General features: G+C 42.1%; 1 protein-coding gene across 2 annotated transcripts; it reads left to right on the plus strand.

Moving 5' to 3' along the window:
• Positions 1-828: 828 nt before the first annotated feature.
• LOC109873373 (NEDD4 family-interacting protein 1-like) lies at positions 829-26,352 on the plus strand. Of its 2 annotated transcripts, none has more exons than XM_020465022.2 (7): positions 829-1,037; positions 9,836-9,923; positions 10,205-10,335; positions 12,954-13,041; positions 13,252-13,376; positions 14,003-14,069; positions 25,788-26,352. In XM_020465022.2, exons 1-7 carry the CDS (start codon positions 1,008-1,010, stop codon positions 25,889-25,891), a joined length of 633 nt encoding a protein of 210 aa, XP_020320611.2. In that variant the 5' UTR covers positions 829-1,007; the 3' UTR covers positions 25,892-26,352. The 2 variants fall into 2 exon arrangements, with proteins under 2 accessions (XP_020320611.2, XP_031663751.1); XM_031807891.1 differs by lacking the exon at positions 829-1,037 and adding an exon at positions 9,494-9,629.
• The last annotated feature ends 341 nt before the right edge of the window (positions 26,353-26,693 follow it).

Consider the following 26,693-nt stretch of genomic DNA (forward strand, 5'->3'; position numbering starts at 1 on the left):
AGGAAATTTGCAAATGAATGCGCTAATAGGAAATTTGCAAATGAATGCGCTAATAGGAAATTTGCAAATGAATGCGCTAATAGGAAATATGCAAATGAATGCGCTAATAGGAAATTTGCAAATGAATGCGCTAATAGGAAATGTGCAAATGAATGGGCTAATAGGATCTCGCTAGCTCCTGCTTGGTTCTGCTAACCCCATTGCTTGTGTTGCCCACTATGGCTCATTTGTTCCCGTTTGAAACGACAGGTTGAGATCTATCTTGGTTTAGATATAAAAAATCTTTGATATAAGTGTGCTGTGAGGAGAGAGGGAGTAGATTTTCAGGTCCCGCTGGGCCGCAGGGAAGTCAAGTCCTTGATCCAGGCAAAAGGGCTCAATCTTTGGCAAAGGGAGTGGGATGCTTGTAGTAAGGGAAGGCAATTTCATTGTGCTCACCAGTCAGTAAAGGAAGAGGTGGGGAGTATGGGATGTAGGAGAGAGGAAGTTGTGTGGAGTAGACTACAGTTTGGGATCGCAGGTTTGAATGCAACATTGTGGATGATAAGGAGACATGAAACAGGTCTGTGTGATGAGTGTTTAGTGGAGGAAACAGTGGAGCATGTGTTGATATTTTGTGAACTGTATGAAGTAGATAGGGAGAGATTATGTGAAAGGGTTGTAGTTTGGGGGGAGGGAAGTGGTGTCTAGGACTCTGTTTCACTTTCTTATAGGAACAGGATTAATGAAGATAAGGTAATGTAAGTAGGCCGTGATTGGCCTCACACTTCAGTACAGTAGGTGGCGGTGTATGCACCTTAAACGTTGGATGCGATCTGCCAGTCCAATCCCAAAGAAGAAGAACAAGGCGAAGAAGAAACAACGAGGGGAGGGACCTGAGTAGAGACAGTGTCCCGAGGAAAGAGTTTACATTACAGCTATAATTTCTGGATTGAATAACGTTACATTGGTGATAATCTAATTGATTTATTGTTTAAATACAAGGATTTTCCTCTGTTCATATCAGGATGTCTGAGCCAAGCGCTAGATATCAGCAGGTGAGTAAAACGTTTCTCGTGTCTTTGAGTTAACGTTGGCAAGCATTAGCTAACAGCTAGCAAACGTTAGAGGTTTGCAAGAAACACTGGTGATGGGATGGCTCTAGCTAGGCCTCGTTGTTTTGAATGGCACCATGATTGAAACGTCAGTTAACAAATTAATATAAACACGTCATGATGCTTTATAGCTACATTAACATGTTAGTCGTTTTCTTGGTTAACAATGCATTTTTGCTAACTTGGTCAACTTTCGTAATGGTAATGTTTTGATAGTGTAACTAACGTTAGCTAATAATGCTAGCTAACAAGCTACACTACATTTTATTTGATATTTTTTACATTTACTCCCATGTCTCCCCAATTTCGTGATATCCAATTGGTAGTAGTTAGTCTAGTCCCATCGCTGCAACTCCCGTACGGAGAGCCATGCGTCCTACCCCGAAACATGACCCTGTCAAGCCGCACTGCTTCTTGACACACTGTTCGCTTAATCCGGAAGCCAACCACACCTATGTGTCGAAGGAAACACCATATAACTGACGACCGAGGTCAGCGTGCATACGCACAGCCCACCACAAGGAGTGGCTAGAGCGTGATGGGACAAGGACATCCTTGCCGGCCCAACCCGGACGACACTGGACCGATTGTGCGCCGCCTCGTTGGTCTCCCGGTCACGGCTGGCTTCTGCCTAGGTTTGAACCCAGGTGTGTAGTGACGCCTTTAGCACTGAGAGGCACTGCCTTAGGCCGCTGCGCCGCTCAACATGACCAAGAGTATGTGGACAACTGCTCATAGAACATCTCATTCTAAAATCATGGAGTTGGTCCCAACTTTGTTGCTACAGCAGCTTCCATTCTTCTGAGAAGGCTTTCCACTATATGTTGGAACATTGCTGCAGGCCTTGATGTTAGGTGATTAGACCTGGTTTGCAGTTGGCGCTCCAATTCATCCCAAAGGTGTAAGATGGGGTTGAGGTCTGGGCTCTGTGCAGATCAGTCAAGTTCTTCCACACTGATCTCGATATACAGTGCATTGTCATGCTGAAACAGGAAAGGGCTGTCCCAAAACTTGCCATAAAGTTGGAATCACAGAATTGTCTAGAATGTAGTTGTATGCTGTAGCTTTAAGATTTCCCTTCACTGGAACTAAGGGGCCTAGCCCAAACCATGATTCCTCCAAAGTTTACATTTTGGCATTATGCATTAGAGTAGGTAGCGTTCTCCTGGCATACGCCAAACTCAGATTTGTCGTGCTGACTGCCTGATGTTGAAGCGTGATTCATCACTCCAGAGAACACACCTGCTGGACCCTTTATGGAGAACAACATATCATCGCAAGACTCAACCCATTGTCCTAACAGATTGTCAACAGCCCTTCTGAATCGTTCCCAGATATTGCCACTACTGTGGGATATATCCTCCAGTCTGAAGGAAGTGGACCTCCTCTGGAGAGAGGCCTGCTGCCTGATTGTCTACCCCTGGCAGGTGTATTTGCCAGCAGCAAACCACCCTGCATACCACTGTTGGCTTGCTTCTGAAGCTAAAGCAGGGTTGGTTCTGGTCAGTTCCTGGATGGGAGACCAGATGCTGCTGGAAGTGGTGTTGGAGGGCCAGTAGAGGCACTCTTTCCTCTGGTCTAAAAAATAAATGTCCCTAGGGCAGTGATTGGGGACATTGCCCTGTGTCGGGTGCTGTCTTTCGGATGGGATGTTAAACGGGTGTCCTGAATCTCTGAGGACATTAAAGATCCCATGGCACTTATCGTAAGAGTAGGGGTGTTAACCCTGGTGTCCTGGCTAAATTCTCAATCTTGCCCTCAAACCATCACGGTCACCTAATAATCCCCAGTTTACAATTGGCTCATTCATCCCCCTCCTCTCCCCTGTAACTATTCCCCAGGTCGTTGCTGCAAATGAGAACGTGTTCTCAGTCAACTTACCTGGTAAAATAACTGATAAATAAAATATTGCTCTGAAGAATGTGAGGTGTCTGTTTGCCCAAAGCAGTAGTTACCTGGTGCAGTTGATGTGTGAAACCACCGGTTGTGTTCTCTGTCCCGTATCTGTCCTCTCAGTCCTGGGAGGAAGTGCCAGAGTGCAAAGTGAATCACCTTGAGCTCCAGCTCATCGATGTGAGCCTTTGTCCATGGTGCTGACTAGAGGTTGACCGATACCGATTATTGGAGGACCAACAAAAAAAACGATATCGATTTTTAATCGGCCGATTTTAAATTAAAATAAATAAATAAAATATATTTTTAAAAATTTAAGAAATTGTTTGATTTATTTGTAATAATGACAATTAAAACAATACTCAATTTAGCCTCAAATAAATAATGAAACATGTTCAATTTAGTTTAATATTGCAAAGTGTTGGAGAAGAAAGTAAAAGTGCAATATGTGCCATGTAAGAAAGCTAACGTTTAATTTAAATTCCTTGCTCAGAACACATGTTAAAAGGAACCACCAGCTTTCATATCAGTCTTCAATATTCCCAGGTAAGAAGGTTGTAGGTTAGGTTGTAGTTATTATAGGACTATTTCTCTCTATACGATTTGTATTTCATATACCTTTGACTATTGGATGTTCTTATAGGCACTTTAGTATTGCCAGTGTAACAGTATAGCTTCCGTCCCTCTCCTCGCTCCTCCCTGGGCTCGAACCAGGAACACATCGACACAACAGGAACACAACAGCCACCCTCAAAGCAGCGTTACCCATGCAGAGCAAGGGGAACAACTACTCCAAGTCTCAGCGAGTGACGTTTGAAATGCTATTAGCGTGCACCCCGCTAACTAGCTAGCCATTTCACATCGGTTACACCAGCCTAATCTCTGGCGTTGATAGGCTTGAAGTCATAAACAGCGCAATTCTTGAAGCATTACGAAGAGCTGCTGACAAAACGCACAACATTTCTGTTTGAATGAATGCTTACGAGCCTGCTGGTGCCTACCATCGCTCAGTCCGACTGCTCTATCAAATAATAGACTTAATTATAACATAACACACAGAAATACGAGCCTTAGGTCATTAATATGGTCGAATCCGGAAACTATCATTTCGAAAACAAAACATTTATTCTTTCAGTGAAATACAGAACTGTTCCTTATTTTATCTAACGGGTGGCATCCATGAGTCTAAATATTCCTGTTACATTGCACAACCTTCAATGTTATGTCATAATTATGTAACATTCTGGCAAATTAGTTCGCAATGAGCCAGGCGGCCCAAACTGTTGCATATACCCTGACTCTGCGTGCAATGAACGCAAGAGAAGTGACACAATTTCACCTGGGTAATATTGCCTGCTAACCTGGATTTCTTTTAGCTAAATATGCAGGTTTAAAAATATATACCTCTGCGTATTGATTTTAAGAAAGGCATTCATGCTTATGGTTAGGTACAGTTGTGCAAATATTGTGCTTTTTTTTTTTTTTGCAAATGCACTTTTGTTAAATCAACCCCCGTTTGGCGAAGTTGTCTGTCTTTGTTAGGAAGAAAGTCTTCACACAGTTCGCAACGAGCCAGGCGGCCCAAACTGCTGCATATCCCCTGACTCTGTTGCAAGAAAAGTGACATAAATTCACGTTAGCAGGCAATATTAACTAAATATGCATGTTTAAAAATATATACTTGTGTATTGAGTTTAAGAAAGGCATTGATGTTTATGGTTAGGTACACGTTGGAGCAACGACAGTCCTTTTTCGCGAATGCCTACCGCATCGATTATATGCAACGCAGGACACGCTAGATAAACTAGTAATATCATCAACCATGTGTAGTTAACTAGTGATTATGATTGATTGTTTTTTATAAGATAAGTTTAATGCTAGCTAGCAACTTACCTTGGCTTCTTACTGCATTCGCGTAACAGGCAGGCTCCTCCTGGAGTGCAATGAGAGGCAGGTGGTTAGAGCGTTGGACTAGTTAACCTTAAGTTTGCAAGATTGAATCCCCGAGCTGACAAGGTAAAAATCTGTCGTTCTGCCCCTGAACAAAGCAGTTAACCCACCGTTCCTAGGCCGTTATTGAAAATAAGAATGTGTTCTTAACTGACTTGCCTACTTAAATAAAGGTGTAAAAATATATATATATTTTTTAAATGGCCAAATCGTTGTCCAAAAATACAGATTTCCGATTGTTATAAACTTGAAATCGGCCCTAATTAATCGGCCATTTCGATTAATCGGTCGACCTCTAGTGCTGACCATATACCATGTAATCATGACTGATTTCCAGACTGCTCCCCATCCCTTTTGGAAGGCTTCTGGTCAGTCACCCGGTTATGAAATGCAGTTAGAAGAACTCCACTGGGAATTTGAAGTGTTGGGTGCCACCATTTCTCTCCTCCAGCAATTCATTGAAATGGGTAGTTTTTTTGTGTTTTTCAAATATATCACTCTTTCTGGAGAGAGTGTTGCTCGCATGATTTGAGTGTCCGATGTCAAGCCCAGGAAGTGCACACACTGAGTGGGTACCAGAGAACTATTTTCCAAGTTCATTGTTAGTCCAAACTCAGAGGTGGTGGGACCATGGATGTGTGTGCCAAGAGTTTGTGACCCTGCACATATTAGCCAATTGTCTAAGTAGTTCAGGACCCTGACACCTGCTTGGCGATGGGGGGGGCTAGCGCTTCACTTATGCACTTGCTGAAAGGCTGAAGGGTAGAACTCAAATCTCAGATTTGGCACCCAAAAATATTGCGTAGATCCTGCAGTTTTGTTGTGCTGGTTCTACTTCTTCAATTCCATGTTTTTTCAGGAGCAAGGAGATTTCTAAGCAAAGTGTTTGCTTTTGAGCAGGGTTGTGAGCTGTTGTTTAAGACCCTCCTGAAGTGTGGGAGTCAAAAAATATGTTGTAGTGTGTAGCCTTACGTAGAGTGTGTAACACTCGTTGACCTTTTCCAGCTGGAAAGGTGGTGCTCAAGGAAACAGTGTTTCACTACATAGCCCAAGATGCAGAAACGCACCATCAGGACCGAGGCTCTGCGCGCTGTGGTGCAGAGGGGACACCGCCTGCATATGGTGCGCTTCTGCATCTTGGGCTATGTTGTGCTCCACCTCTTCGGTAGGGCTGAGTGTTTGAGTCTGGTTTCTTGGAATCCCAGTTAAGGCTGTGGGACGTGAGTAATGGTTTGCTGGCTGATGCATTCTATGGTTTGAAATTAAGCTCCATCTGTGCTTCTCTGTGTTCCTGCAGTTCCTTCTAATTGAAGGCCACTATCGCTGCTGAATTGCTAAGCCTTTTGGCTGAAGCAGTGCTGTCATGTGTCCTGCCGTAGGATGCAATCAGATGACCTGCATTGTTTGTTAGGCAGCTCTTTGTCTGAAAAGAGAGAAAAGCAGGCAGGACAAGTGAAGCAAATGATTTATCCACACGGGGGAAATGGCCAAAACCAAGTGCCTTGGAGCATGCCAATTCTTTGAACGGGATGATGTCTGTCTTTTAAAAAACTGAATTGATCAAACTTGGATGTGGATGCCATGGCAGTAGTTGCATGTTCCACGTTGAAGTTCCTGCTTGCCCTCTCAAATATTTCAGACAAATGTGTTTTCTGGTCGACCGTCGCTACCAGACCGGCAGGCTTAGACGATACTAGAGCTATGGTACATGACAGCAGCATCATCATCATTAGTGCTCATAGTCTGTCATAAGAGTAGGAGGCTCTTTTGGACAGTACGTCAGTGTCATCCGATTCCGCAACCACGCTCTGTTCAGATGTAGGGGTTTGGTACCGGCATGGGAAGCCTGGCCAGGATGTGCTTAAGGGTAGACCTTAGACGGTGTAAGGCACTGCATCTCAGTGCAAGAGGCATCACTACAGTCCCTGGTGATACAGCCTGGATTCGAACCTCAGGCCGTGATTGGGAGTCCCATAGTGCGGCGCACAATTGGCCCAGCTTCATCTGGGTTTGGCCGGGGTAGGCCGTGATTGTAAATAAGCAGTTGTTCATTAACTGACTTCCCTAGTTAAATAAAGGTTGAATTTAATCTCATTGGGCATCTGTGTGTCAATTTGTACCCTGGCAAGGATGAGCTATGGTGTGTATTGAGCGGTGGATCACGAGGGGAGTGAGACCCGTCATTAGACCTGGAGTGTTTGCCCGGTGTGGTAGACTCATTTGATGTAAAGTGCGCAAGTCGAGATTTCAATGATCTTGGTTTGAATTTCTGACAGTGCATGAGCTTCTACCCTGTCCGCTTGAGCATGTTCAGCTCCCAAGCAAAGAAGTGTGTGTTCATCTGAGGCTGGGAGTTGTTTTTCGCACTGTTGACATGGGTGGAATGACATCCTGTGTACAGCACTGAATCAGTGTGGAAATAATGGATTTCACACAAGAAGTGTTCCAAGAAAAAGGTAACAACGTAGCTTTTTGTCTCTGTATGCATCGATTGCCTCGGTATTGGCTTTGGATGCTTAGAAAGTAGTCGAGACTCCCGCCTATATGAAGCCATCTGACTGGCAGTCAAGAGTGGACTGTCAGTCTCAGCGTTGGTGGACTTGGTCAAGCGAGGACTGGTAGCCTACAGCACCGCTGAGCACTGTGGTCACAGCAGAACTCCAAGTGAGGGAATAGGAATGATAGATCAACGGGCTAGTGTGCAGGGACTGGCCCAACATGGCGGGTCAACAACCACCAACAAACCAACTAGGTACCTATGTGTGGCTAATTTAGCTAGCTAGCTACGAGCTAACTTTTGCGGTAGCTTCGAGTATATCCCGATGACTAGCTAGCTAGCGAACACACAAGGATGGAAATTCCTGACAAAAAAACAATAGAAGTTAGCTAGTATGGGCCAGCACAACAACTACAGAGGGGGTCTAGATTAGATCAAAATCAACAATTCCTAAAACTGGGAAGTGATGGCTTGTGAACCCATTTAGTTCTGTGTTGTAGCTTGTGAGATACTATTTGATTGTGTATGTGTGCTATGTTGGAGGATATGTCTGGATGCTCAATGTTTTTATGCTGTACAATGTTTGATTTGTATTTTTTTGTGTGTGGGGGAAAAATAAATCTAACTTTTTAATAACAAAACAAACCAACTACTCACAGCCAGCGCTCGAAATTAAGGGCGTCCTAAAATGTTTAAACACCATTCTCTAACACGTACCTGATGCGAGTAGTTTTTATAATGCGACGGGGATGGATATACAGACTAATGGTAGAAACTTAGAGAATATCTGAAGATGCAACAATAGAATTCTGCCTTACTGACTTTGTGCAGTAGAAGTATGCTTTCAATGGCATATCAGGAAGTCTGCTTTGTTTCTGTGGTCGGATTTGGGATGTAGTCTATTAAAAGCAAGGTAAGATATGCAAATGTAAAACGTCCAGGTTTCAAACAGTGCTATGTCTGGCTCGGCATCGCTTAGGTTATGAAACTGTATAATATTAGAATATCATTCCAATGTTGGGCAAATAGGTCTATTAGAATGCACATTTGACTCTCTCCCAGCTCGTCTGCGGGTCCGCCAGCCCGGAGCAGATATTTCGCGTGCAGGGAGTCGCTGTGCCATTTGCATTGTCTGTATGCTATGGCTAGCTACTATGGTATTCTAGAGAATATGGTTGTATCTCCTGAACTGAATGCACACAGTAAAATGTTGAAAGCATTTCTGCCTCGCGCTGCAACACTGCCTGGCTGGGGACTGTGTGCGCACACGTGAAGAGCTGAGTGACAGATTCATTTTTAGAATTGCTGCGCACAGGCATACAGTCTACAGAAGTGAGACTTTGAGCTTGTGTTCCTTGGCTATTTATATTGTTTTGTTCACAAGCTAGGTTGTTTTTCAATGTTTAGTTTCAACTGCTAGGGAAGAGAAGCACCCCGGATACTAGTCAGAGGCACAAACATGACTGGAGTCGCATTACTACGGTAACCTCCCGCCCTTAAAGGGGCAGGTGAACATTTGTCTCATCTGTGATATTTTGATATAAAAGACTCATGTCACAAAATAAATTAAACAATATACCACGAGATGCTAAAAGTTTTTCTTAACAAATGAAGGTTATGAAATATACACCAATTACCTTAAAAGCCCTGCAAATGACCTAGTCCTAGCCCAATGTTGGCATATCAAAACATCAAAATAAAATACATTTTATTTTAATTTTGGGAATGATCAAGTTCTGTTTGGGGCAGTTGAAGTTTTACTCCGGGATGCTGAGGAAAACAGTTAGTCGCACCATACCTCATTTTATAGTGATCGTCACCTGGGTACTGTAAGTGCGTGGCGTGACTAAACTTCTTTGATATTATGCTTTTTCAATCATATCGCGTGAAGGGGAAGGAGTTCCCATAGATCGTTCAGCGACCTGTTATGATAATGAAAGAAATAACAACCAAAATGGGGAACTGTCTGCTTGCCATTTTGTCAAATAAGTAGGTGGTCATGTGAGGTTCTGTCAAAGCGTGATGCTGAAACTGAGTGTGACCACTTCTTCTTTCTCTTCTACGAGAGGGAACGAAACAGCAAACGTCGACAGTGCACAGCCTCGTCTCTTCTGATTACAGAACATCAGCCTTCATTTTCTGTTAATTTCCTGATGATTCTACATGCTGAATCGCGACAGTTCGTCACCCAGCAGGTGATCTACTGAGAACAGCCAGCGTTTGGTATTTTGTGTTCTGGTCCAGAAGTCTGCTATAATATGTACTCGCCTGACCCTTTAGCTTAGAGCCTGAATAAAACAAGAGCAGTTTCTCCAGGGCTTGAACTGATCTCTTCACTAGGTCATGTTGATGTTCTCTGTCAGCTAGGCATAACCAGTTTATTGACTCTTCCCCTATTCAGCTGCCCAATGAAGAGGAGCCAGAGGAGGTTCTCCAGGTGGCAGCTGAAGCCCCACCCCCTTACAGCAGCATTGCAGCAGATAATGCAGGTAATAGTTCAATGCATACACAAATACTCACATCACAGTGGAGTGTTATGGGTTGGCCTGGGGGTCAATGTCTTTACCTTTGCCCCCAGAGTCATTGGACATTTACAGTCTAGAACTAAACTAGGACAAGTCATAAAAAAATATACTTGACAGAGGAGATTTCCCTCCTAGCCTAGCATTAGGTTTACTTATGTTGTTACAGCAATTAGCCTACCAAAAAGGGATATATGGCACTCAAGTGTAACACAGTAGCTTTTTTAAAACTTATTTACCTCTCTCAGCTTATTTTGACTACAAAGAGGACGGGGGGTTCCCCAAGCCACCGTCATACAACGTGGCCACAACTCTCCCTTCCTATGACGAGGCAGAGAGAACCAAGGCTGAAGTCCATGTTCCCTTGGTTTCTGAAAGGGTGAGTCTTCCAGCACTATAAACTCCACATAGCCATCCCTTGTGGTTTTCTGGACTATTTTCTGTTCATCCAGGTTCTGTGTTCCTCAGTGTTGTGGGAGAAAGGAATTCAGTCCCTGTCTATTGGTGTGGCTGATCTCCCAAGTAACTGAACTTGCCTCAGTTTTGTGTACTATTTACATTGAGCTGGATGCAGGCTAGTTTCTGAAAGTGACTCCATGAACCCCATTGCATATAATATAAAAGTAGGCCTGTTTAACCATGGGTGTGTGTAGGTATACAGTGCCTTCGGGAAAGTATTCAGACTTGTTCCACATTTTGATACGTTACAGCCTTATTCGAAAATGGATATCCTCATCAATCTAAACATAATACCCCATAATGACAATGCAACAACAGGTTTTTAGAAATGTTTGCAAATGTATTAAAAATAAAAACACATTATTTACATCAGCATTCAGACCCTTTACTATGAGACTTGAAATTGAGGATCAGGTGCATCCTGTTTCCATTGATCATCCTTGAGATGTTTCTACAACTTGATTGGAGTCCACCTGTGATTTAAATTGATTGGACATGATTTGGAAAGAGGCACACCTGTCTATATAAGGTCCCACAGTTGGCAGTGCATGTCAGAGCAAAAACCAAGCCATAAGGTCGAAGGAACTCTCTGTAGAGCTCCGGGACAGGATTGTGTCAAGCACAGATCTAGGGAAGGGTACCAAAACATTCCTGCAGCATTGAAGGTCCCCAAGAACACAGTGGCCTCCATTCTTAAATGGAAGAAGTTTGGAACCACCAAGACTCCTCTTTGAGCTGGCCGCCCGGCCAAACTGAGCAATCGGGGGAGAAGGTCCATGGTCTCTCTGACAGATCTCTAGAGTTCTCTAGAACAATCTACTAATCCGGCCTTTATGGTAGATTGGCCAGACGGAATCCATTCGGAATCCATTCGGAATCCAGATCTCTAGAGATCTCCACAGCAATCTACTAATCCGGCCTTTATGGTAGATTGGCAAGACGGAATCCATTCCTCAGTAAAAGCCACAGAGCCTCCTTGGAGCTTTGCCAAAAGCCACCTAAAGACTCTGACTATGAGAAACAAGATTCTCTGGTCTGTATGAAATCAACATTGTACTCTTTGGCCTGAATGCCAAGTGTCTCATGTGAAGGAAACCTGGCACCTTCCCTACAGTGAAGCATGGTGGTGGCAGCATCATGCTGTGGGGATGTTTTTCAGCGGCAGGGACTGGGAGACTAGTCAGGATTGAGGCAAATATGAGCAGAGCAAAGTACAGAGAGCTCCTTGACTAAAACCTGCTCAGCACCTCCAACAGGACAACGGCCCTAAGCACACAGCCAAGACCACGCAGGAATGGCTTCGGGACAAGTCTTTGAATGTTCTTGAGTGGCCCAGCCAGAGCCCGGACTTGAACCAGATCGAGCATCTCTGGAGAGACCTGAAAATAGCTGTGCAGCAATGCTCCCCATCCAACCTGTCAGCGCTTGAGAGGTTCTGCAGAGAAGAATGGGAGAAACTCCCCAATTACAGATGTGCCAAGATTGTAGCGTCATATCCTAGAATACTCAGTGCTGTAATTGCTGCCAAATGTGCTTGAACAAAGTACTGAGTAAAGGGTCTGAATACTTACGTCAATGTGAGCTTTTTAAGGTTTGTATTTTTAATAAATTAGCAAAAATGTCAAACTGTTTTTGCTTTGTTATTACAGGGTATTGTGTGTAGATTTAATCCATTTTAGAATAAGGCTGTAATGTGTAAGAAGTCACGTGGTCTGAATACTCTCCGAAGGCACTGTATACTGTACTAGGTATAGGTCGAGTCTGTTTTGAAATGGTGGGTCACGCGTTGTTGGCAGGCACGCCCTAATAATCACTGTCGGTCACGCCCTGAGAGCGATGGCTCGTCTATGCCCTCTAGTGGGAAATGTTTTTGCCTTACCAGCTTACGTGTCGTCCATTTAAATGACTGGTCTGTATTTTTGCCACACTGCGTGCTATGTGTACAGCATGGAACGGTTGGAGACTTTTGATGTACTAACTCGACAGTAATGCTGTGGACGTGTGTGGAATAGAATAGTACCATAAGAACAGGATGTGGCAGCCATTTGCAGAGACCCGTCTGTCGGCCTGTAGTGCTGTATTTCCTGATGGGACATTAAATGTTATTCTTATAACTACATTGACTCCCGAGTGGTACAGCGGTCTAAGGCACTGCATTGCAGTGCTAGAGGCGTCACTACAGACCCTGGTTTAATCCCGGGCTGTAACACAACCAGTCGTGAACAGGAGTACCATAGGGTGGCGCACAGTTGGCCCAGCGTTGTTAGGGTTTGGCCGGGGTAGGCCGTCATTGTAAATAAGAATTTGTTCTTAATTGACTTGCCTAGTTTAAATAAAGGTCCATTTAAAATGAAAATGACAATTTGAATGGAAACATCTCCACCTGAATAACTTGTACATCCACTACATTAGGGCAATGTAAAGAGAAGAACGTGTTCGTAGCATAAATGTTTGCTGTCTTGGTTGATATAGTGCTATGAGGTTTCCATCATTAAAAATGACTTGATGATATTCTCCACCGTTTCTTTATCTCTGCAGGATGATGACTTTGCAGCCAGGGATGACTTTGAGGATGCGGACCAGCTACAGATAGGCAACGATGGGATTTTCATGTTGACCTTTTTTAGTAAGTCACATCTTGACGTTGAATCTTCTCCACCTTGGTGAAGACTGGGTTTAGTATAATACACCCAGCAAAATGAAGAGGCACGTCATGTATTTATTTGATGATAAAGGTATTGATGTGATCTAAGAATAGTATTTGTGTTGAAACAGCCCATCCTATTCGACCATATGCACAGGTCTGTTTTTAAAGCCCCTTCTCTCTACTCTTCAGTGGCATTCCTCTTCAACTGGATCGGTTTCTTCCTGTCCTTCTGTCTGACCACCTCAGCAGCTGGCCGCTACGGAGCCATCTCTGGCTTCGGCCTGTCACTCATCAAGTGGATCCTCATCGTCCGGGTAACATATCACTAACATTTCAGTTTACCCATTCAACTATTGGGAGCATATTTACAGTAGCCTGACAACACCCGCTAAATGATTCTGCTGTTCTGTAGATTGCTACATTCTTTATGTCTGAGACTGCAATCATTTGAAGTCGTTTGTGGTGACTAGGGGCACGATTTGGATCGTCTCTAACTAATCCGTGTATCAAAGCCAATAATGCATTTTCTAACCTCCGCTTTACCCACGTGGCTATGTCCCAACCCATGGTGAAGGGTCAGGGAGGTACTCAGATCCAGACTCATTGCAGAGGAGAAACTACCATCTGTGGGTGTGGCCAGGCAATATTTAGTGCGTGCCTATATATTTATTTATTTTACACAAGATATCACTACCAACGCCCTCTGAGCTTTAGTTTCAAGTTTTATTATCACATGCACAGGATACAGCGAGTGTAAAACACTGCAGTGACATGCTTAACTTGAGCTCTTTCCCAACAATCAAAGTTGGCATCTTGGAGTAGTGATCTGATGGCAAAGCACTTCAGTTTGGTGTAGGTTTCCCTCTCCCAGAACCCAAGATCACGTTCCTGTTTACTCTGAGTGCTCAACTTATCTGTTAATTTTTGTTTTTTTACCCAGTTCTCCACCTACTTCCCTGGGTACTTTGATGGGCAGTACTGGCTGTGGTGGGTGTTCCTGGTAATGGGTAGGTACAACCACTTGTTTGTTGTTTTCAATTGTAGTACTAGACATGTAAATGCATTGTTGCATTGGTTTAGAGGTGTCTTATAAATTAGGGTACCAGTGAGGATTTCCTACACTGGACAACTTGTTACAGCTGTTAAGTCATTGATAATAATCTGCCAGTTTATTTTCATTTACATTAATAAATAAATGGGGATCAGAGCTATTTTCAATAAAAATTCACGAGTTGATTTTAAAATCTATGTTGACGGATTTGTCAAATTGTTACATAAAACATTACATAAACCGTGCGTTTATGGCAATGTAAATTATATCGTATATTAAGCAATAAACAGTTAGTTAAATCTCATTTAGTTATCGGACAGTTTTATTCATATACACTGCTCCAAAAAATAAAGGGAACACTAAAATAAAACATCCTAGATCTGAATGAATGAAATATTCTTATTAAATACTTTTTTCTTTACATAGTTGAATGTGCCGACAACAAAATCACACAAATTATCAATGGAAATCAAATTTATCAACCCATGGAGGTCTGGATTTGGAGTCACATGCTAAATTAAAGTGGAAAACCACACTACAGGCTGATCCAACTTTGATGTAATGTCCTTAAAACAAGTCAAAATGAGGCTCAGTAGTGTGTGTGGCGTTGGTGGATGGAGCGAGACATGATGTCCCAGATGTGCTCAATTGGATTCAGGCCTGGGGAATGGGCGGGCCAGTCCATAGCATCAATGCCTTCCTCTTGCAGGAACTGCTGACACACTCCAGCCACATGAGGTATAGCATTGTCTTGCATTAGGAGGAACCCAGGGCTAACCGCACCAGCATATGGTCTCACAAGGGGTCTGAGGATTTCATCTCGGTACCTAATTGCAGTCAGGCTACCTCTGTGCGGCCCCCCAAAGAAATGCCCCCCCCCCCCCACACACCATGACTGACCCACCGCCAAATCGGTCATGCTGGAGGATGTTGCAGGCAGCAGAACGTTCTCCACGGCGGCTCCAGACTGTCACGTCTGTCACATGTGCTCAGTGTGAACCTGCTTTCATCTGTAAAGAACGCAAGTCGCCAGTGGCGAATTTGCCAATCTTGGTATTCTCTGGCAAATGAAAAACGTCCTGCACGGTGTTGGGCTGTAAGCACAACCCCCACCTGTGGACGTCAGGCCCTCATTGAGTCGTGTTTCTGACCGTTTGAGCAGCCACATGCACATTTGTGGCCTGCTGGAGGTCATTTTGCAGGGCTCTGGCAGTGCTCCTCTTTGCACAAAGGCGGCGGTAGCGGTCCTGCTGCTGGGTTGTTGCCCTCCTACGGCCTCCTCCACGTCTCCTGATGTACTGGCCTGTCTCCTGGTAGCGCCTCCATGCTCTGGACACCGCTGACAGACACAGCAAACCGTCTTGCCACAGCTCGCATTGATGTGCCATCCTGGATGAGCTGCACTACCTGAGCCACTTGTGTGGGTTGTAGACTCCATCTCATGCTACCACCTAGAGTGAAACCACTGCCAGCATTCAAAAGTGACCAAAACATCAGCCAGGAAGCATAGGAACTGAGAAGTGGTCTGTGGTCCCCACCTGCAGAACCACTCCTTTATTGGGGGGTGTCTTGCTAATTGCCTATAATTTCCACCTGTTGTGTATTCCATTTGCACAACAGCATGTGAAATGTATTGTCAATCAGTGTTGCTTCCTAAGTGGACAGTTTGATTTCACAGAAGTGTGATTGACTTGGAGTTACATTGTGTTTAAGTGTTCCCTTTATTTTTTTGAGCAGTGTATATTTATATATTTTATTTTTTGTATAGAGCTCTCAGAAATTCAGTGTAACTACTTAACATTTCGTGTCTCCTTATGTTACGGGGTGAAAACAGTTTTCATGGGCACATAATCATGTATGCATTGCGAAATCAAATGCTTCTAACTGGAAGTCACCTTTTGATGCTTAAAACCTAAATCGATACTGTCATTAACGTGGTTTTTCTTTAATTATGCATAATACTTGTTGGATGCGCAGTTGGTGTCCAGCTGATTAGTTACATGGTGATACAGGAAGACATTTTCAGAATGACAGTCACGTGATGAACAGCTGTTGTGGAAGCACATGCGATGCAACAACAGTCCAAGTGCTGGAAAAAAGGTGCTTGTGAGGAATGTCCAGAATATTTTGGTGTTTCATTCGTTATGCTGGAGAAGACAGTTGTGCCTGGATCCACGTTGGATCTAATATCCCTAGAGAATTTATGTTGATCTGTTGTCTGCTTAATTTACTGCAGGGTCTCGTTAGATTAAACAAAAAAGCAGCAAGTTAATGTTTTTATGCCTTGGATTGGAAGCTGAGTCTACTGTGCACAATTGTGTAGGATAAACTAGTACGCAACACCCAAACGCTATTCCTAGTTATTATTCTGGATATAATGAAAATGGGCTTATTCATGATATGATCTGGTAATGAAATAACATACATTTTGTTTTCCATGTTAGACCTGCAATTTTAAACCATACAAGGGGCTTGAAGTAGCCTACTTGAATTTGGAGCTCCGAAATTCAAGTACTGTAATACGCCTACCTTCTTAAAATGACATTTCCTCAATTTGGTGCATAAAAAGTTATTGTAGCCAGTTTATAAGTTCTCCTGGTCCCTCATACTTGTTTGTTTTTTGTGAGAGATGTGGCCACTTTCGTTTGTTTCCTGTCGATTGGAAGGTGTTGTGCTCCTCTTGCAGTAAAACCATGTGTGGTTATGAGGATGACATCTGTTGGCATCAACTTGGTTTTCCATACAAATCCTTTCATTAAAAAAGAAACATGGTTTTTGGTCACTCTCTCATTGTAAAAACTGCGTTAGTGAGTTTCAGATGGTGAGATTAATGCTACGGCTATTCATGGCTTTATTATGTGTCCCTGCGTTGGCCCTATATGTACAATTATACAATTGTGTAATGTTCAGGGCCTTGGAAATTACAATTAAGTGCTTGGAAAATTCTCTGAAAGTCCTTGAATGACTTGCCAATGTCTTTTTGAACCCTGCTTAAAGGATGTATAGTCCTAGACCTATGTTGGTGTATTGGTGGGCTAATGTGCATATATTCACTTTATTCATAAGTGCACATGGAACTGCACGAAAGTCCATTCTATTTGTTTAAACCATATAGATTTAAAAAAATCCTAATTGTCACACATTGGCCCCATTTTTATTTATAGAAATACCCAGCGGTATCTATTAGGTTTGAATATTTTCCCGGTATTTTACAAATGTTCCATCCCGAGAATAAATCACTTTTCTCCTCGTTAACCCAGTATTTCCCGCTAAAACCGGAAGTGTCATTCAAAAGCATAAATTTTTTATTTACCTTTTATTTAACTAGGCAAGTCAGTTAAGAACAAATTCTTATTTTCAATGACGGCCTAGGAACAGTGGGTTAACTGCCTGTTCAGGGGCAGAACGACAGATTTGTACCTTGTCAGCTCGGGGGTTTGAACTTGTAACCTTCCGGTTACTAGTCCAACGCTCTAACCACTAACCTACCCTATATAAATAGGTACAGCGGGGCAAAAAAGTATTTAGTCAGCCACCAATTGTGCAAGTTCTCCCACTTAAAAAGATGAGAGGCCTGTAATTTTCATCATAGGTACACTTCAACTATGACAGACAAAATGAGAGAAAAAAATCCAGAAAATCACATTTGTAGGATTTTTAATGAATTTATTTGCAAATTATGGTGGAAAATAAGTATTTGGTCAATAACAAAAGTTGATCTCAATACTTTGTTATATACCCTTTGTTGGCAATGACAGAGGTCAAATGTTTTCTGTAAGTCTTCACAAGGTTTTCACACACTGTTGCTGGTATTTTGGCCCATTCCTCCATGCAGATCTCCTCTAGAGCAGTGATGTTTTGGGGCTGTTGCTGGGCAACACAGACTTTCAACTCCAAAGATTTTCTATAGGGTTGAGATCTGGAGACTGGCTAGGCCACTCCAGGACCTTGAAATGCTTCTTACGAAGCCACTCCTTTGTTGCCTGGGCAGTGCTTAAGCAGGGGGACACGTCTGGCACTGCAGGATTTGAGTCCCTGGCGGCAAAGTGTGTTACTGATGGTAGGCTTTGTTACTTTGGTCCCAGCTCTCTGTAGGTCATTCACTAGGTCCCCCGGTGTGGTTCTGGGACTTTTGCTCACCGTTCTTGTGATCATTTTGACCCCACGGGGTGAGATCTTGCGTGGAGCCCTAGATCGAGGGAGATTATCAGTGGTCTTGTATGTTTTCCATTTCCTAATAATTGCTCCCACAGTTGATTTCTTCAAACCAAGCTGCTTACCTATTGCAGATTCAGTCTTCCCAGCCTGGTGCAGGTCTACAATTTTGTTTCTGGTGTCCTTTGACAGCTCTTTGGTCTTGGCCATAGTGGAGTTTGGAGTGTGACTGTTTGAGGTTGTGGACAGGTGTCTTTTATACTGATAACAAGTTTAAAACGGGTGCCATTAATACAGGTAACAAGTGGAGGACAGAGGAGCCTCTTAAAGAAGTTACAGGTCTGTGAGAGCCAGAAATACTTATTTTCCACCATAATTTGCAAATAAATTCATAAAAAATCCTACAATTGTGATTTTCTGGATTTTTTTCTTCTCATTTTGTCTGTCATAGTTGAAGTGTACCTTTGATGAAAATTACAGGCCTCATCTTTTTAAGTGGGAGACCTTGCACAATTGGTTGCTGACTAAATACTTTTTATATGCCTGAATTTGATTAATTCAAGCCTGAAGCTTCCTGAGCCATACATGAATGACATTTTAATGAGCTCAAGCCCAAATGATTGTAGTGTTATCCAATACATATATGATGTAGGCTACTGCACAACAGAAACACCCATAGATGTAGCTTATGTTCTCTTGGGTAAATAAATGAAACTAGCTTCAGTAGGCCAATCTTTTTGAGTGTGAACTGTATTATTGTATTATATGGACTTGAATTAGGCACATAGTTCAAACCATGAAAACGCAGGAAGAGAACATGCGATTCTGGGTCCACACATGCGGCCTACAAAGTTAGCTAGAGAATTCGATTTTGAAATATAGTAGGGCCTATTTGTATAATTGGTAGGCTGACACATTCACTACCATTCAAAAGTGGGGTCACTTAAATATCCTTGTTTTTGAAATACTCACTTTTTTTTGTCCATTTTAAAATAACATTGATCAAAAATAGTGTAGACGTTAATGTTCTGAATGACTATTGTAGCTGGAAACAACTGTTTTTTCAATGGAATACCTAAATGGGTGTACAGAGGCCCATTATCAGCAACCGTCACTCCTGTGTTCCAATGGCACGTTGTAATAGCTAATCCAGGTTTATCGTTTTAAAAGGCTAACTGATCATTAGAAAACCCTTTTGCAATTATGTTAGCTGAAAACTGTCCTGATTTAAAGAAGCAATATAACTGTCCGCATTTAGACTAGTTGAATCTGGAGCATCAGCCCTTGTGGGTTCGATTACAGCCTCAAAATGGCCAGAAACAAAGTACTTTCTCCTGAAACTCGTCAGTCTATTCATGTTCTGAGAAATGAAGGCTCTTCCATGTGAGAAATTGCCAAGAAACTGAAGATCTCTTACAACGCTGTGTTCTACTCCCTTCACAGAACAGCGGAAATTGTCTTTAACCAGAATAGAAGTGAGAAGCCCCGCTGTACAGCTGAGCAGGAGGACAAGTACATTAGTTTCTACTTTGAGAAACAGATTCCTCACAAGTCCTCAACTGGCAGCTTCATTAACCTCTTTACAGCTCCCCCCCCCCCCCCCTACTTTGTGCAATTTCCGCCTGAAGACATACCCAAATCTAACAGCCTGTAGCTCAGGCACAGAACCAAGGATATGCATATTAGTGGTACCATTTGAAAGAAAACACTCTGAAGTTTGTGTACATGTGAATTGGAGAGTATAACACAGTAGATCTGGTTTAGATAAAAAATAAAAAACGTATATTTGTTTATTTTTGTATCTTTAAAATGAACAAGATAAAACAAACATTCAGATAGGATGATGGGGACAATTTCAGTGAAAAATACAAGAGGGCAACAGTACTTGTGCAAAGTTTCAGAATGATAACTTCCAAAATGAGTGTGCTACATGACATTTAGCATGAAGTCACCCAGGTGTCCCACACAAGTAGCCCAAATGTACCCAAGTGGCCAAATTGGTGAAGGTATACATTTTGAAACAAATATCTATATACAAACTACCAAAATGGTATTCTAATAATTATTGATAAAAAAATATATGAAAATATATATATATTTTACAAAATAACATGGGTAACTATTTACACACTTTCAATATTTGGAAGACCCTCAGTCCTCTATCAAATCAAATCAAATCAATTTATATAGCCCCAGCCTAAAACCCCAAACAGCAAGCAATGCAGGTGTAGAAGCATGGTGGCTAGGAAAATCTCCCTAGAAATGCAAAAACCTAGGAAGAAACCTAGAGAGGAACCAGGCTGAGGGGTGGCCAGTCCTCTTCTGGCTGTGCCGGGTGGAGATCACAGTGGTTGTAGAGGGTGCAACAGGACAGCACCTCAAGAGTAAAAATGAAGTTTAGGGTTCCATAGCCGCAGGCAGAACAGTTGAACCTGGAACAGTGGCAAGGCCAGGTGGCCTGGGGACAGCAAGGAGTCAGTATGCCAGGTAGTCCTGACGCATGGTCCTAGGGCTCAGGTCCTCTGAGAGAGAGAGAGAATTAGAGAGAGCATACTTAAATTCACACAGGACACCGGATAAGACTCCCATTCGGAGTCAGTGTCACTGTGAATGAAAATGTTCAGTTAGAATGGTTTCACATATGAGCCCTGTATCAACAGGTATAATTAACAGATATATAGAGAGTTGAAGGTTGAATATATTATTATTACCTGCTAGATCTACTGTCTCTATTATATTATGACAGACCAGCTAGATCTACTGTCTTTATTATATTACAACAGACCAGCTGTATCTACCGTCTCCATTTCACTTTGGCCATTGATGTGGTCCTGCCTTCTCCTCAAAAGCCTCAAATAGGCTATTTCATGTGGGTTGGGGTGGGGCGGCAGACACACGCATCTCACATTTCATGACATTACATGTTTATATATTGCTTCTAAAAAATACAAAATAAACAATATTTTATATTATTAATTTCAAATAGCATTAGCATGATAAGAACTTACCAGTCCAAAACGATGTCCTCTCCTGTTCAAAAAATATTCCTCCACAATCGCTAAATGAATCGTCCTACAACAATCTGTCACACCTTCCCAATCAATTTATTCTAAAATTGTGTGTACATCTGTATATCTAGACTTAGATTTAGCTTTCCCTGACTTAGTCGCCATAATGATTGATATATAAACAGCTGAATCTGCGCGTTCACCAAACAATGCAGTGCGTAACGTGTTTCTCCTTCCGGTATGAAACTTCAATAGCAAATGACTCACTTTACGCTGGAGCTTACTACATGGGTTGGTCTTGCAACACATAAACATGGCGTATTGCCGTTTAGCTCAGCTCATTGGCTATCTACCCAGCTAGATTTCAAGACGACCAGTGGTCATTGGGTTAAAAGACAGTCAATCAACGAAACAGCGGGCAAATCATTGGTGCACAATGATGTCATGACTTGTCTTCAAATCGGTTTCTTTCAGTCAATACATCCCGCGAAATGGCCCATCACATTTGATTGTGTTACAAACAAATCAGTTGATTGCAGTGAAACCAAACATGACTGGAAAAGTCACCTTCTGTGTGGGTTATTTACCTTGAATGTGTCGTCAAATGGAATGAGACGGAATTCACGGCACAAGCGGTTCACAAAATGTTTCGTGTCATGCTATAAAAATGGATTTTATCAAACAAAGGATCATTCATTGTGTAACAATGAGCATTGGAATTGCAAACGGACGAAAATCGTCAAAGGTAAACGATTTTTTTTATTTTAATGCAGTTTGTGATCATGTTACGCCTGTGCTGGTTAAAATTTTTGTTTTTTATGGGGCTCTATGCTCAGATAATCGCATCGTATTCTTTCGCAGTAATTCCTTTTTTAAATCTGACAACGCAGTTGGATTAGCAAGATTCTAGGCGTTCGATACATGTGAGACACTTGTATTTTCATGAATGTTTAATATGACTATTTATGTAGCGATCACTGTATGTTGTGGAATTTCAAGTCTGCCTTGTTAATTTGGAATTTCTTTCCTTAATGGATTTGAGCCAATCAGTTGTTGTGACATGGTTGGGGTGGTATACAGAAGATGGCCCTATTTGGTAAAAGACCATATTAAGGCAAGAACAGCTCAAATAAGGAAAGTGAAATGACAGTCCATTACTTTAACTACTTGCAGATTAGTGGTACGCTAGTGTTTTCGAAAACTTCCTGTGAAATTGCAGAGCGACCAATTCAAATTTATATGACAATAAATATTCAACTTTTCATGAAATCACAAGTGCAATACATCAAAATAAAGCTTAACTTGTTAATCCAGCCGCCGTATCATATTTCAAAAAGGCTTTACGGCGAAAGCAAACAATGCGATTATCTGAGGACAGTGACCAGCACACAAAAGCATAACAAATCATTTTCAACCAGGGAGTTGAAAGTCAGAAATAGCGAAATAATATCTTGCCTTACCTTTGAAGATATTCTTCTGTTGGCACTCAAAGGTCCCAGTTACATTACAAATGGTCCTTTTATTCCATAAAGTCCTTTTCTTATATCCTTAACTCAGTTTAGCTGCCGCGCTTCAGTCAATAATCCACCCGGTTTCCCTCCTTCAGAATGCATACAAAATGAATCCCAAACGTTACCAATAAAATAATCCAAACAAGTCAATCAACGTTTATAATCAATCCTTAGGTACCCTAATACGCAAATAAACAATACAATTTAAGACAGAGAATCGTTGTCTTTACAGGAGAAAAGTACCAAAGAACGCGCTCGCGTGGAAACACTACAGCCAAAATGAGAGCCACCTAGAAAAACTACAATTTGTCTCATTTTTCCAAAAAACATTCTGAAACTCTTTCTAAAGACTGTTGACATGTAGTGGAAGCCCTAGGAACTGCAATCGGGCACAATTTCCCCTATTATAAAAGTGCCAGGCATTGAAATCAGTGGTAGGATTACTTTTAGGGGGGGGGGGGGGGGGTTGTCCTCTGGGTTTCGCCTGCCATTTCAGTTCTGTTATACTCAGATGTTATTTTAACAGTTTTGGATTTTCTATCCAAATCTACTAATTATATGCATATCCTAGCTTCTGGGCCTGAGTAGCAGGCAGTTTACTTTGGGCAAGCTTTTCATCCGGACGTCAAAATACCGCCCACTATCCCAAAGAAGTTACGACACAAAGGTCAGTCATTCTGAAATGTGTCAAGAACTTTTGGTAGTTTCTTAAAGTGCAGTTGCAAAAACCATCAAGCGCTATGACGAAACAGCCTCTCATGAGGACTGCCACAGGAAAGGAAGACCCAGCGTTACCTCTGCTGCAGAGGATAAGTTCATTAGTTACCAGCCTCCGATAATGGCAGCCCAAATAAATGCTTCACAGAGTTCAAGTAACAGACACATTAACTGTTTAGAGGAGGCTGTGTGAATCAGGCCTTCATGATCAAATTGTTGCAAATAAACCACTACTGAAGGACGCCAATAATAAGAAGACTTGCTCTGGCCAAGAAACACAAGCAATGGACATTAGACCGGTGGAAATCTGTCGTTTTGGTCCGATTTGTCCAAATTTGAGATTTTTGTTTCCAACTGCTGTGTCTGTGAGAGATGGAGCAGGGTGATCTCCGCATGTGTGGTTCCAACCATGAAGCATGGAGGAGGTCGTGTGGGGGTGCATTGCTGTTGACACTTGTGATTTATTTAGAATTCAATGCACACTTAACCAGCATGGCTACCACAGCATTCTGCAGAGATATGCCATCCCATCTGGTTTGCACTTAGTCCCACTATCATTTGTTTTTCAACAGGACAATAACCCAACACACCTCCCAAGTGGCGCAGCAATCTATGGCACTGCATCTCAGTGCTTGAGGCGTCACTAGAGACACAGCCTGGATTCGAACCAGGGTATCACAACCGGCCGTGATTGGGAGTCCCATAGGGCGGAGCACAATTGGCCCAGCGTCGTCCGGGTTTGGCTGGTGTAGGCCGTCATTGTAAATAAGAATTTGTTCTTATCTGACTTGCCTAGTTAAATTTAAAAAAAAAAATTGACAAAGAATGAGAGTGATGCAGTGCTGCAGCAGATGGCCTGGCCTCCGCAATCAGCTGACTTCAACGCAATTTAAATAGTTTGGGATGAGTTGGACAGCAGAGTGAAGGAAAAGCAGCCAACAAGTGCTCAGCATATGTGGAAACTCCAAGACTGTTGAAAAGCATTCCAGGTGAAGCTGGTTGAGATAATGCCAAGAGTTTGCAATTCTCTCAAAGCAAGGAGTGGCTACTTTGAAGAATGTGTATATATTTATCATAATATTCCTAATGTTATTAGCCTAGTAGGCTCTTTCTATTGTTTAATTTCTTCCTCGCTTTCAACAGTTAAATTATATGTTTTGTTGTCCTTATCTTCGTCATTCTAATGACATCCTTGAATATTATAAGACTAGAATCAGATGGAGAAGGATCTCACTTCTCTTGATGAAGATAATCGAATAGTTATGGGTCTAAATAAATAACTGCTGTAGCCTACTGCCATCGTGCGTTTTCTCTTTCAAACTACCTGTGATTTCTATTGGCTGCTTTATTTAACATTCAGCATACAAAATTGCTACCTCTTTGAAAAGTCTATTGGTATAAAAAATGTCCAGCAAGCTATTCTAGTCTAGCTTTTCCTGCATGGGACTCCAAGAGCTAAGGAGCGTTTTTTTTTTTTAACGAGGCTAGTGGAGCACAGGTGCTTGCGTATTGCACAAGAGACGGAGGCTATAAGTTAGAAGCCTATTATTCATAAGTCATCATTAATTTTAAAACATATAAGGCTAATACGGCATTAAATTTAATCCCTGAAAGAAGTAGGCCAGGACATATAGGGCTATATATCACTCTAGAACTGGATTATCTCTTTTGGATGCAATGAGAGATTTAAAGCAACGATATTTGAGTGACGGGCTGTTTTTAAAACTCTGCAGCTGCAATAAATGTAAAAATCTTTACATTAAATAAAATGTGACCCTGAAAGCCAGGTGGAGTTGGGTAAATTAGACGCACATTCGATCTTTATATTATAGACTATGCTGCCGCAAATGTAGGCCTACCCGTCACAAGAAAAACAGTTACCATGATGAGAAGATCTGCATGCATTTGTGAACTGCGCTCCAATCTGAGATGGGTCTGTGCCCATCCTGAGCGTTGATGATTCATCATGCAGGGGCCGTAGAGAAGACCGATTTAGACATCTCGTATAATTTAACAGTCCCAGCTCATGCCCTGCTGTTCATATAAATAATGTATTATAATTTACCGGTTTCTTGCAGTTATTTTTCCCAGGAAGAGAGTGGGTTACCGAGATTTACCTCCCAAAACGTGTTCCCGCCATTCAACTCTAGTATCTATTGAATGGACAGTATGCATGGAGATTTAACACTCACACTAGCAAGAATGCCTTGTTTGATGCTGGGAGTTGACTTGCTGCCCCAAAAAAACATTGTAGAAAAATGACTCCTGTATTCTGTCTTCCAGGATTCCTGCTCTTCCTCAGAGGATTCATCAACTACGCCAAGATACGCAAAATGGCTGACTCGTTTTCTACTCTCCCGCGAACCAGAGTCCTTTTCATCTACTAAAAGTGGAAATCTGACTTCTATAGAGAAGTTTGCTCTGGCTTCTAAACTCCGTCACGGGAGGCTGAGAAATGTTTTGCTGTCGTTGAATCGGACGATACACTTTCGGTCTCTTGATGTAAACTGGTGGATGCTGACAATTCTGTAACTATTCAATCATTAGTGGTTTGTCAAGTGCTATTTGCAATCAAGTCTGTGATTTATAAATAATGCCTTACATATTATTCTAAGTTTGTAGCAATGGTTATGTACTGTGCCCCTTTTAGCCAATAGGGGGTAGTCTTGTCTTTTTCTGTCCTCTTTCAAAGTGTTTGATATGGAGACTGCTCAGCTGTATGCTGAACCTGTGACACTACCATTGAGTTCTGTCTGTGGATCGGAGCATTGAGTCATTTATCAAAAGCAGTGCTTTTTTCTTGATGTGTATATGATAATGAAATTAAAATGTCTTAAGATGTCTTCAATGTGTAGAATACTGAATGATTTTGTATTCACGCGTCATTTTCACTCTGGAAATCCTAGTCAATACAGTGATCGAGGTAGGCATTGGAACCTTGTTGCTAGGGTTTGTCAGTGCATTTCAGACATTTTAAGGAGTATCCGAGGAATTGATTTAACCTTTTTATTTAAGCAGGGAGTCACCTTGAGACAAAGCTCTTTTAAGGGAGGCCTGCATGGCTACCAAAAATTGGTTGAATTGTTCAGGTTTATGTACCAATCGTATTTGACACTCATCAACCCTTAACTTACATCGATGGTTTTGATTGGCACAGGTTTTTGTACACAACCCTTGTAAATCAGTATT

Source organism: Oncorhynchus kisutch, linkage group LG28, assembly GCF_002021735.2.
Source record: "Oncorhynchus kisutch isolate 150728-3 linkage group LG28, Okis_V2, whole genome shotgun sequence".
NCBI lineage: Eukaryota > Metazoa > Chordata > Actinopteri > Salmoniformes > Salmonidae > Oncorhynchus > Oncorhynchus kisutch.

Excerpts from the sequence above, each read along its gene's own strand:
- LOC109873373 (XM_031807891.1), top strand. The coding sequence starts at position 9,588 with ATGATTCTACATGCTGAATCGCGACAGTTCGTCACCCAGCAG. Across the intron at positions 9,924-10,204 it reads CATTGCAGCAGATAATGCAG|CTTATTTTGACTACAAAGAG; the intron begins GTAATAGTTCAA and ends TACCTCTCTCAG. Across the intron at positions 14,070-25,787 it reads GTGGGTGTTCCTGGTAATGG|GATTCCTGCTCTTCCTCAGA; the intron begins GTAGGTACAACC and ends TCTGTCTTCCAG.